At 38.9% G+C, this 12,193-nt stretch overlaps 1 protein-coding gene across 2 annotated transcripts; it reads left to right on the forward strand.

The window, feature by feature from the left end:
- The first annotated feature begins 834 nt into the window (after positions 1–834).
- Positions 835–11,539, forward strand: CA7 (carbonic anhydrase 7). Of its 2 annotated transcripts, none has more exons than XM_074839887.1 (7): positions 835–896; positions 2,914–3,111; positions 5,675–5,793; positions 7,316–7,411; positions 7,651–7,713; positions 9,330–9,485; positions 9,760–11,539. In XM_074839887.1, the coding sequence occupies exons 1-7, from the start codon at positions 857–859 to the stop codon at positions 9,880–9,882; spliced, it is 795 nt and encodes a 264-aa protein (XP_074695988.1). In that variant the 5' UTR covers positions 835–856; the 3' UTR covers positions 9,883–11,539. The 2 variants fall into 2 exon arrangements, with proteins under 2 accessions (XP_074695988.1, XP_074695989.1); XM_074839888.1 differs by having other exon boundaries at positions 838–1,026.
- The last annotated feature ends 654 nt before the right edge of the window (positions 11,540–12,193 follow it).

The following is a 12,193-nucleotide window of genomic DNA, read 5'->3' on the forward strand; positions in this document are numbered from 1 at the left end:
TTCTTGTCACAAAGATGTCTTAAGACATTTTACAGCTGCAGATTGGGTATCTCATTGTAGCCTCTTCATGGGTTTAGGAAGCTGCAGGCAACTACTGGATCATACCAGATAACTGAGGCTTCACAGATCAGCTCCTTTCTCTAGTCTGCTGTGTTCTATTCCCTAATATAACCACACTTTTATATTTGTCTTTTCACAAAGTTTCTTCAGTTACAAAGAAAAAACAAATCAGATTGCCAATTTATCATTAATTGATGTGATTTTTCCTTTGTTTAAAAGTAGCACAGGTAATTTTTTCTGAGATGAGAATGTTCTCCATCTCATTTAAGCACTGATTCTGAAGTTTTAATGACAAATCAGGTGAAAACATAATAATTTTTTGCAGCTGGATAGAGTATTTAAGAAAAGAGAGACAATGATGTTTCAGAACATAGAAGTGAGAAGGGCAATTCTCATTACAATCTGCAGGTGTTACTGTGCCCTGATGCTCAGAGCAGTTTCCAGCATTTGCTTCCTTGTGGTGTAGGATGGGAAAATAGTACTACTTTTTCCTAAATTTGATCCCCATGCCACGTAGGCAGTCCTGGTTCCTCTCTAAGTCCCGGGACTTCAATTATCTCAGTCTTACATTTTCCTTCTCCTGTGCTGAGTTAGCAAATAGAGTGAGCAGCAGCAGGAGCAGCGAAACTGGGAGCAGAAGGAACGCGGGTGCTTTCCCTGCCCTGCAGGAATTGCTTTGCTTGCTCTGTATCTTTAAGGGGCTGACCCTATCCCACGGTGAGCCGTTATAAAGGCAGGTAAGCAGCAGTGCTCTGATCAAAGAGCTGAGAGCAGAGCAGGGTGCAGCTCCCCTAAAATGACTGGCCACCACAGTTGGGGATATGGGCAGGATGACGGTAGGTTATAGCATTTCCGTGCTGCATCTCTCTCTGTCTTCCCCCACTCATTTTCTTTCTAGAACTGTTGCCTGAGCCCTGCAGAGCTGCCTGCATTTCGATGTCTGCAAGCATCAAGTATATACAGCAGGTAATTAATTACTTTATTGATAATAAATAGTACCCAGAAAGTGGCACCGAAAGATGCACAAACTTATGCCTGCTGCCTTTCATTGTTGTAATCAATGTTCCTAAACTGAGGGAAGCAGTACTGAGTGGTTTTTTTTAGGCTGCAGATATTACAGCTGGGTCCCTTTCCAAAAAGCTGTTATGAAGAGGATTAACTGTGTCTGTCTCTCCAAAAGCAGTTCTTCTAAGTAAAAAAGATTTAGTAGAGCAGTAATAGATCTTCTGATCTTGTGCAGCTGTTGAAATGTGATATCTAGGCTTCCATAGAAGTGAATAAAATAAGGTGTATGTTATATATTTCTAGAACATCAATAAATTGTACAGATCAGTATCAGAGATCTCTTATAGAACAATTTATGCTTTCTGATTTGACAGTTTTTAATTTAGTCATCCTTTTTTGCTTCCCACCTCCAAGAATGTGTGTCAGAGTGAGAGGATATGTGAAGCTACTGAAAGATTCCTACAATAGTGTTTTATAGCACCTGTATCCTTTCCAGAGAAGGATGGATGAGTGACTGATGTTGTCCAATAAGACAGTCTTTTGCATCACTTTCAGGACTCTCAATTTATCTTAGCTGCTGAGTGTCCAACAAGAGTCTTTTGTATAACCTTCAGGAGCCAGTCTCTCTCTTAACAACAATTATTTTAGTTTCTGTGAGTCCAAAAGCAACTTTGAATACTAAGTGAAGCTGGTTAGGGCTAGTAGATAAGTGTTACATGTTTGGGGATATAGGTAGTAGTAATAAAGCCATGTATATTCTTATGAAGCTTATAAGAGACAAATCATATTGCTTAAGCTTGTGTAACAGTATTTAAATCCTAAATCTGCTTTATAGGTAGGCTGAGAAATGATATTATTTTTAAGTTTAGCTTTTCAGAAAATGTCAAAGACAAGTAAGAGTACAATGGATCACTGTTTTTGTTACATGAACTCAAAGGGGGTAAATACCTGTGCTTGATTTAAAAAAAGTTTCCACTTGTGAAAGTATGTGAGACTAGCACAATTAAAAATGTGCTTCTTCAGAATCTTAAAGTAAAATTCTTACTGTTAGTACTTCGTGAACATAAGCAGTAGAAGAATTTAATTGCTTCTTGCACTACCATACCAAAGTAGAACAAGAAGTCGTAAGAATAAGTAATTCTTTGATACAGATAAGGTTTTATTATCTCAAACAGCATAAGGCTGTTCCAGCTCTGGCAGCAGAGTGCTGTGTTATTAAATTGGTCTTCCTCCCCCCTATTGGGGTCAGGAAGTCCAAAAATGTTAATTATCACACTGTACCTTTCACTCAGGGTAGAGAGATACCATAATGGGCATGGGTGAAGAATGAAGCTGCCTCAAAGATTTACTGCAGTCATAAAATGGTTTTAAAAATAACTGCATAGTCAGTAGCTAAGAGATTGAGTCATCTGCATCTAATTTGAATCACTGGAGCTTCTACACTATCTTTCCCAGGAAGAATTAAATGCTGTTTCTTTGGGGGAGTGTATGTGTGCATGCAAGTGTGTTTACGCTTGCACCCACCTTGGAAGGTCTACAGATACCTTAGCAATGTAATTACAAACTCCGCAGAAAATTGGTGACACAAGTAACTGAAGATACGGCAGTCTGATGTGCTGTGATTTCCTCAGTGTATTTTGTACAAGATATTTGAATCTCCCATCTTGTTGCAGCCTGTTTGTGCTAATAAAAACATACCATCTTAGAATTTAAGTGGACTTCAGATACCAAACTTTCAAGTCACTCCTGATCAGCAAGCTTTACTTCAAGGATCATGAAAACCTGTAATGATTATTTTGTGTATAGTAAGAAGAAAATAATGGTGCTTTCCTTTCTTTCGTTTTGAAGGACCTTCAGAGTGGCACAGATCTTATCCCATTGCCCAAGGGAACCGCCAGTCACCTATTGATATAGTTTCTGCAAGAGCAGTTTATGACCCTAATCTGAAGCCACTTATTATCTCCTATGAATCATGTACATCTCTCAACATCTCCAACAATGGCCATTCAGTTATGGTTGAGTTTGAAGATACTGATGACAAGACAGGTGAGACTAATACACAGCCAACTAACTTGGAATACCATTTTGTGACTTAGTGAGGGAAACAATTAAGTACATCCTGTATAGGCTATCTTATATAATGTATAATTACAGTTTAGAACAAAGCATATGACCAGAGCCCTTCATATTTTTGTCTCTTTGAGCCTCACATTTCTTGTCTTCACTTGAGTCTGTCTAGCAATGCAATATTGCACAGCAGTAGTGTTTCTGCATTAGGAAAAGCTCTTGCATCAGGACAATGAAAAGTTTGTTTGCCGTGCTTCCCTTTTAAATGGGGATTGTCAGTTTGCTAGACAGGGAATACATGTATCTCCAGCACTCCTAGATCACATCAGCATGCAGAGTAGGTATGGACGCTCCTCACTGCCCTGTTTCTATGATCATCCAAATCAAAGATGCTAACAACATGCCAGCTCTGTCTGGCTCACTCCCCAGTTTCCATCCACAGGGGTAGGGAAGAGAAGATGATGAGCAGAGATCAGGTCATACAGCGTAGTCATCATAATCATAGCCACTACACCAAGTTGTATCTGGCCAGTCACTGCTACGTTGCATTGTTTTCCTGTTCCTCCCTGCCTCATAGCAGTTCAGTTTCTTCAGAAATTATAAAATCTTCAGCTAATTCTGAGTTGGTAGCAGCTTGTGGATGTTGGGGTATCCGCAGTTGTATGTTATTCTTGTCTCAGCTCTTGGCAGAGAATATAAATGCTTTAAATGATTGATTACTTCTGTTAATTCTACTTCCATGGTAGACCTTGCTTTTACATCTGGGGGGTAGGGGAAGAGCATTCAAATGGAGATGATTTAAGTAGCTGATAAATTGAAAGTGCATTTAAAAAAAAAAAACCCTTCTGAACAATTTTTAAACCTATCAGCTGATTTCATCTTCCATTTGGTTGTGTTTATTGATTCTAGCTAAATAGGATATTCTAGATACTCAAAACAAGTTACTCTTTCTGTCCGTGCTGGTAAGCCTTTGAAAAAGGGCTTGGGGTTAAAACTCCAGCCATTTTCTTTTAAAATTTCTCTTCTGGAATGAAGAATTTAAAACTGCCCAAGTGAATGGTCAGGTTTCCAAGCATCTCTACTGAATTTAAAAAGAAGATTGGATGTGCATTTTCCAAAATCTTATTTCACAGATCCATTAAGCATGTAACTGTACAAAGAGCATTTGTAAAATATATCTGGAAGCATTATCTTAGCTTGCTAACTACTTTTGTGCAATTCTAAGCTGAACTATAACTATGTAACAGTGAACTTTATCCAGCTTTAGAAGTTTAAGATCATCATCTATTACTCTGCATTTAGAGATACAGACTCAGAGCACATGCAGGAATGAAGACCTCTGCCCTTTCTGCACTAAGCACATGCCTTGTTTTAATAACACTTTCAAGAAAGAAGACTGCTGGAAGTAGAAAACGTGGTTTAAAGTGTTTTTAGTTGTGTTGAAATAGATCTAGTGACTCACAGCTCTGCATAAATGGCACAACAGAATTTTGACAGCAACCCATCATAGCTAGATTTCTTAAAAATAATATTTGAGACAGGTGATGCATTCCATTGGTAAGTTCAAAAATCATACTAGGAGATACTTATATTCTTAATTAATACTAAAATATTTTCTTTGGCAAGGCCAGTTTCCTGCATAAAGGCCAGCTGGAACTATGCACATGTAGTAGGCAAGCCCCAGCTTTAGTTATTTAAATAAAATGTTATGGACTACACTGAGGGTAAGTCCTTTACAGATACTAAATGCAATTTTAGTTTTCTTAATATAAGACTTTGAGGTTTTCATGTCTGTTGGGCCAAATTTATTTGATTTAGTGCCATATAAAGTTACAGGAGGATTACTGATGCTGTTGATCAAGTATCTTCTCTAGGTGGCATCTTAAACATTCATCTGGTCTTAAGTGTTATTTCTAAATGATATATGAAGGTTCTCTATAGCATTTCCTCACCATTATAAGGTGATTTGAGATTCTTCGTGGTGTCATGTAAAGTACAAGCTATTATATTACCTCTTTTATGGGATCAGGTATTTAAAGGAAACTATATATATATATAACCTTCACTGGAAGTAAAGATACTCTAAAGAGGAAATACTTAGCTGAATTGTCTACCTGATCTTCAAGGTATCTACTCTTTTGTACAAAATCTTGGGTAGCACTGTCAAATATTTTAGGTACATGAGTTTCAAATTGTGATTTATTTTTTTAATATTCAACTTCGATTTACTGTGTTTAACAGGAAAGGCAAAACCGTAACAATGGCTACCACATGTCAAATATAGTCTTTCAAAAAAGTTACAAAATTTTGTATAAGTAGCCACAATGTTTTTAATTTAAATTTTTACATTAATTCAGGTGCTTTCAATTAAGAAATCCAACCCTTCTAAATGTCTGGATGATGAATCTCTTTCATATTGGCAAATGGGAGATGCTGATGTCTTTTTTTTCCACTATTGTGCCAACAGTAGCTACTTTTTACTAACAGGAAGCTAAAAAGCCAGAATACTTAAGCTTTTTCCCTTTTTTTTTCTTCTGCCTAGCAATCAGTGGTGGTCCCTTTGAGAATCCATTTCGGCTAAAGCAGTTTCACTTTCACTGGGGGACAAAGCACAGCCAGGGATCAGAGCATACAATTGATGGCAAATCTTTTCCCTGTGAGGTAATAATGTGTTTCTACAAATGGGATCAATTTATGAAAATGCTGTTGATGAATGACTGTCTGCAGTGGGGATTGTGTGTCCCTTAGGATTCTGATCACTTACTCACCATGGTTATGTCAGCACAGACTTTATAAGAATTAAACAACCCTGCTGGTGCTATCCATGGCTTAAAAATGGCTTCATCTGGGCGCTCTTGAGACAGTTCTGCAAAGCCAGGACCAGGCACAGGCCTTTCCCAGCATGATGTATCCCAAATACTATGGTAGCATAGCACCCTGGAGTCTACCAGTGAGTAGTGGAGCATAGTGATTCATGGAATGAAGGCCTATACCAGGAAAATTAGGTCACTGGTTAATGTCTGATTTGTTTCAAATTAAAGCTGTGTGGTGGGTTGACCCTGACTGGACACCAGGTGCCCACCAAAGCAGCTCTATCACTCCCTCTCCTCAACTGGATAGGGGAGAGAAAATGTAATGAAAGGCTTGTGGGTCGAGATAAAGGACAGGGAGAGATCACTCATCAGTTACCATCATGGGCAAAACAGACTCGAGTTGGGGAAGTTAGCTTAATTTATTAGCAATCAAATCAGAGTAGGATAATGAGAAATAAAGCCAAATCTCAAAAAACTACTTTCCTTTCACCCTTCCCTTCTTCCAGGGCTTAACTTTACTCCTGATTTTTCTCTGCCTTCTCCCTGCCAGTGGTGCAGGGGAACAGGGAATGGGGGTTGCAGTCAGTTCATCACCCGTTGTTTCTGCTGCGCCTTTCTCCTCAGCAGGAGGACTCCTCACACTCTTCCCCAGCTCCAGTGTGGGGTCCCTCCCACAGCAGACAGTCCTCTATGAACTTCTCCAACATGAGTCCTTCCCATGGGCTACAGTTCTTCATGAACTGCTCCAGCGTGGGTCCCTCCCACAGGGTGCCATCCTTTGGGAACAGACTGCTCCAGTGTGGGTCCCCCACAAGTCCTGCCAGCAAACCTGCTCCACTGGGCTCCTCTTTCCATGGGTCCACAGGTCCTGACAGGAGCCTGCTCCAGCGTGGGCTTCCCATGGGGTCACAGACTCCTTTGTATCCCCCTGCTCCAGTGTGGGGTCCCCCCTGGGCTGCAGGTGGAGATCGGCTTCACTGTTAACCTCCATGGGTGCAGGGCACAGCTGCCTCACCATGGGCTGCAGGGGAATCTCTGCTCCAGCACCTGGAGCATCTCCTCCCCCTTCTTCACTGACCTTGGTGTCTGCAGAGTTGTTGCTCTCACATATTCTCACTGCTCTCTCCTGGCTACAGTTGTACAGGTTTTTTCCCCTCTTCTTAAGTATGTTATCCCAGAGGTGCTACCACCATCACTGATTGGCTTGGCCTTGGCCAGTGGTGAGTCCATTTTGGAGTCGGCTGGCATTAGATCTATCAGACCTTCATTCTGTTATGAACGACTAGTAGTGCCTGTTAACATGAGACAACCTATGTTCACAGCTTCTATCACTAATTTGTTTAGTTCTTATTTGTTATTTTTCTCTAAAGCTCCACTTAGTTCACTGGAATGCCAGAAAATATGCAACATTTGGAGAAGCAGCAGCAGCTCCAGATGGCTTGGCAGTAGTTGGTGTTTTCTTGGAGGTAAGAATCACAAAAATAGCAAGTTTACATGATGAAAAGCATTATGCTGTCAAGTGTTTGAGAACCAAGCCACACATTTAAGTGCTTAAGGAAAACAGATGACTTATTGGAAGCAGTAACTCATTGCAAATTGCTGTTAAACTTACTTTAGGAATGTTGAGATTCAGATAAGAAAACAACACCTATTCAAAGCGTAATTATAGCTATTCTTATTTAACCTGTCTATTCCATTATTTTAGATTGGGAAAGAACATGCCAATATGAACAGACTCACTGATGCTTTGTACATGGTAAAATTTAAAGTAAGTTTTAAGCTCTTTAAATGTAATTTTCTGGGATATTCTTTATAAATCAAGCTCATGATTGAGACAAAATGGAAAATCACCCACCACAAATCCTCCCATCATTAGAACGTCACTGTAGTTGTATTCTCCTCTTCCCTGTCAAAGTTCATCTTATTTGGAATAAAATCATAGAATAGAATGGTGTTGGAGGGGACCTTAAAGATCATCTAGCTGCAACCCCCCTGCCATGGGCAGGGACACCTTCCGCCAGACCAAACCCCCATCCAACCTGGCCTTGAACACTTCTGGGGAGAGGGCACCCACAATTTCTCTGGGCAACCTGTTCCAGTGCCTCATCACTTTTTTGCCTAATCTCAGGTGCTTCCCAAGGCTACATTAACCCCACTGGTCAGTCAGAGGTTCTACCTTTCCAAGAGTATCTAAAATCAAAAGCTCAACGACCCTTTAGGCTTAGCTCTTACACCCAGCAAAATAATCCTTTCCATTGAGCCTAGCCTTGAAAAAGTCAAAGCTGGCTGTCTACTGCTGCAAAGCTCTGTCAGGGGACAATCTTAATGAGGTCCTGAGCTAGTCTGTTCATACAGTGATACCTGAAGGTGGTCTTTAACCAGCTGTATCTGGGAGTTTTGCTGAAGATTGATATCTCCTGCACTTTCTCAAGTGCAGACTGATTTAGACCACTACAAATGTTATCCTTCCTGGCTTTACATGAGGTCAATGCAGTCTATAACATGTATAAGTTCTAATATGTAAAATAAAATATCTAATACTTGAATGGGCATATTATTTCTTGCTCCTCTGTATACAATTGTGAAGAACAGGAAATGAAGGCAGTTACACAGCAATATGTAGGCCACAAACACTAAATGATACTTTGATGTTTAAGTGATTTCTTCCACTTGCAGGAAAGAGTTACCCCTCAGTTGTAGTCATGGGAGGTCTGCAGGTTTGCCAGTGGTGATAAGCTGCTCGTTCTGTTCCTTGAGCAATTTTACAGACAACTAGACAGTGCTTTCTGAGTGACTAAGTACCTTTCAGATATTCCTGCAGGCTGTAAAATCTTGCCCTAGACTGTGGTAGTTAAGGTGATCACTACTTTATGCAGCACCTCCTTCTGTTTCTACTGGGCTTTTGGTTGATCCACCTTTCTCTAAAATTAGACTTAAACATTTGATTTTTAAGACTAACATTTGTCATAGCAGACAATGACTGGGGCCAAGTTTTCCATAATTTAAATTTTCTATTGAACTAGATGAGAAGCATAGAAAATAGCAAGTAATGAGACAAGGAATTCTGCAATGATACTGTCTATAGCTCACACTGAACACTATACAGAGAATATACTTCCTGCATTATTTTTAGACCTTTTGTGACAAGAGATGAACTTTGGTAGAGGCAATGGGGCAAGAACTCAAAGTCCAGTAAGCCAGCAGCAGGCATCCACTTGACATGCTACTCTTGAATAACAGTTGTTATAAGTCAGCCAAACCTTTATAGACTTTTCCTTTCCCCTACTTTTTAATATTACTTTAGTATTTTTTCCTCTTTCAAAGAGTTCTCTAACCTGTACTTAAAAGTAAAAATAGAGTTCAAGTATCTTTTTTTTTTCCCAGGGAACAAAAGCTCAATTTAGAAGCTTCAATCCCAAATGTCTCCTGCCTTTGAGCCTAGATTATTGGACATACCTTGGTTCTTTGACAACACCACCTCTTAATGAGAGTGTAACATGGATAGTGCTGAAAGAACCCATCAGAATTTCTGAGAAACAGGTAAACTTTTGATATTCTCCTAGTTCTTGTAGGATTCAACACTGGATAAACAGGCAGTGACTGTTTTGATTTGCAATGGGGCTAAGTTAAAAGACCATTAGCCTGTTCAATAATCAGGGCTTCTGTTTTTTCTGCTAATGCTCTCTAGGATCTTTGCTTGAACCCATTCTGTGAACAGATTAAAATGTACTGAATACTCTCCTTTGGTCCTTTATTAAAAACATTAATATTGATTGTCCCCTTAAGCAGTAAATTATTTCACCTGAATTTACAGATGGAGAAATTCCGCATGCTCCTTTTCACCAGTGAGGAAGACCAGAGGATCCAAATGGTGAATAACTTTCGCCCCCCTCAGCCTCTTAAGGGGAGAGTAGTTCGAGCTTCCTTCAAGGCCTGAAGAAAACTGATAATGGCCCTGAGATATCCAAGAGCTTCCACATCTGAGATGCTATAAACAGGAACTCTGGTCTTCAGATCACTCATGGAACACACAAGATAGACATTTCCATGAACACTCTACGTGGAAGGGGACAACCTTCTGGATTTATATTTTATTTGAATTGCTCATTCTTTTGAGAAATGGGATCTTTTTAACTAGCACTTTTTAATATAAGGGATAGTTGAGTAAACCAGAGTGTTCTCCAAGACCCAAAACTCTAAAAATTAAGATTAAATTAAAATCCCACTTATTATAAAATGGGAAATTATGTAATGATCTACTAATACTGATGGCTACAACTTCTAATTGTCTCATTTAATATGTGATGAAACAGTCAAGAATTTTGGACAGATTGGACTTAAATTTTCCTTACTGATCTTTTTGTTAGCATTTGCTGATCTCTGCCTGATTGAAAGACTGCTTTCACTGTATTGCTGTCTGACACGTACAGTGCACGCTAGTAGCACTAGAAAAAAGTTCTTTACTCACCTCAAGTAGGCACTGGTATGAAAATGTCATATATATTTTAAAATTACTGTTCTAAGATGCTGTTTTATAACTAATTTAAAATAACCATGTAAATGCTGTGTTTAAAAGCAGACCATTTTATTGCACAGTGTTGTTCAGACATATGTTGTTTTACCCCATGCAGCATACAATGCCCTTGTCAGTTTTGTTGAAAAGAACATCTATAGCAATTCAGGTGTGTGGTTTGTGGTTCTCAATTGCTCAAATTCTACCTCAGTTAAGTGATTTGCTCTGCAATACAACCTTCTTCATCGTCTGCCCTAGAGAAAGTAGGTGTTTTGTTTAGTTTGGGGACCTAACATGGGTAGACCTTGACTGCACTGAATGTGCACTGCTGCACAAATCATCCCCTCACTATGGCAGTCTGTCAGGGATACTCCCTGCAGATACAAGGTTCAGTCAGTCCTGGGTCCTTTTACCTCTTCAAAAGAAAGTTGCTTTAGAAAAGCCATGTGTTAGTATTAATGATTCTGCAGCTTACTGACAAAATTCACACATGTCTCTGGTACTTAATACAGGGATGTTATCTGTAACTACCCACAGTCTATTTTCAGTTTCTTTAATTCTGGGCTTCAAATGTTCTACTTCATCTGTGTAGTTCAGACAAATTGCTGATGCTTATCGATTTTCATCAGCTTAGAGAAATCAAAGATGTACAATGTAAAGGAAAGCAGGAGGAGGAAAGGAGAACAGCTACCATGGGCTGTTCTCCTTTTCAGAAGGGGAGAGAGACACTAGGTGTGAAGGACAGTACCAGAAATGGCAGACTAAAATTCTAGACCTAATTCTTCTATGGTTTTTCTGGTACCCTAACCTAAAACTTTCCATTCCTCAGTTTCCTCTTATATAAAAAGAGAATAACACTGACCTACCTCACAGGGATGTTGTGAGGGCTAATTCAGCATTGTTTTAGATGTGAGATCCTTATGCAGTGGATGCTAAAGGAAACAGAAAATCATTACAAAATGCAATGGTTTTAGCTATTATGAATGTAACTTTGCTAGTAATGCAAACTGGTATTGCAGAAAATCTATTTAATGTATCTTAATTTCTTTAAGAAATGAAATAAATGAGACTTTAAAATGAAGTGTGCATATCTTCATCCTTTATTTTGAGTACCTCACGCTATGTGCAGCAGTGTTTTTCTTGGACTTTCATTAACAGAAGTGCTGTTTGATATCTTCAACTGATACATCTACTTTGGATCAAGGAACGCTTTGTTTACCTTCAGTTTCATAGAAACCTTGATTATGCTGTAGTAGAATAATCTAAGTACAAATGAGTTCATCTTCCCAAGTTTCTGGGCTTTTTCTTTAATTTCTAGAAAGCCTACCTCTGTTTAAAAACTTTTTAGTCTATATTACAATTCTTCCCATCTTTTGGAACTAGCAGTTTCTCCTTCAGCTTAATCCTTTCACTCAAATTCTGACATATTTTGTGCATCTGGAATGATTTCTTGTCCAGTCAGAGTTAAATTATTGTTGTCATGAATCTTATGTCCTTATTAAAATTAAAACCTACATGGAGAGATTAATTTTAAAATGTAAAAAGTTTGATAACCCAAATACATTTTATTAGGGGTAAACTAAAATATTCTCCTGTTTACAGTTTAACCAGTATTACTTACCATATATAGCTTAATAAAGCTACCCAAGTACTGCTGCCTTGGCATTGGTACACACTTTTGCAGAGACAGTTACTGATTGATATTTTCTGTTTTCTCTCATTCTAGGCATATAAT

This window comes from Strix aluco, chromosome 14 (genome assembly GCF_031877795.1).
Source record: "Strix aluco isolate bStrAlu1 chromosome 14, bStrAlu1.hap1, whole genome shotgun sequence".
Classification (NCBI taxonomy): Eukaryota; Metazoa; Chordata; class Aves; order Strigiformes; family Strigidae; genus Strix; species Strix aluco.

What these genes read in the sequence shown, in the direction of transcription:
- CA7 (XM_074839887.1), top strand. Translation starts at nt 857, where the DNA reads ATGACTGGCCACCACAGTTGGGGATATGGGCAGGATGACG. An exon ending in TAGTTGGTGTTTTCTTGGAG is followed by an intron (nt 7,412 to 7,650) that starts GTAAGAATCACA and finishes CCATTATTTTAG; the next exon opens with ATTGGGAAAGAACATGCCAA. An exon ending in TCAGAATTTCTGAGAAACAG is followed by an intron (nt 9,486 to 9,759) that starts GTAAACTTTTGA and finishes CTGAATTTACAG; the next exon opens with ATGGAGAAATTCCGCATGCT.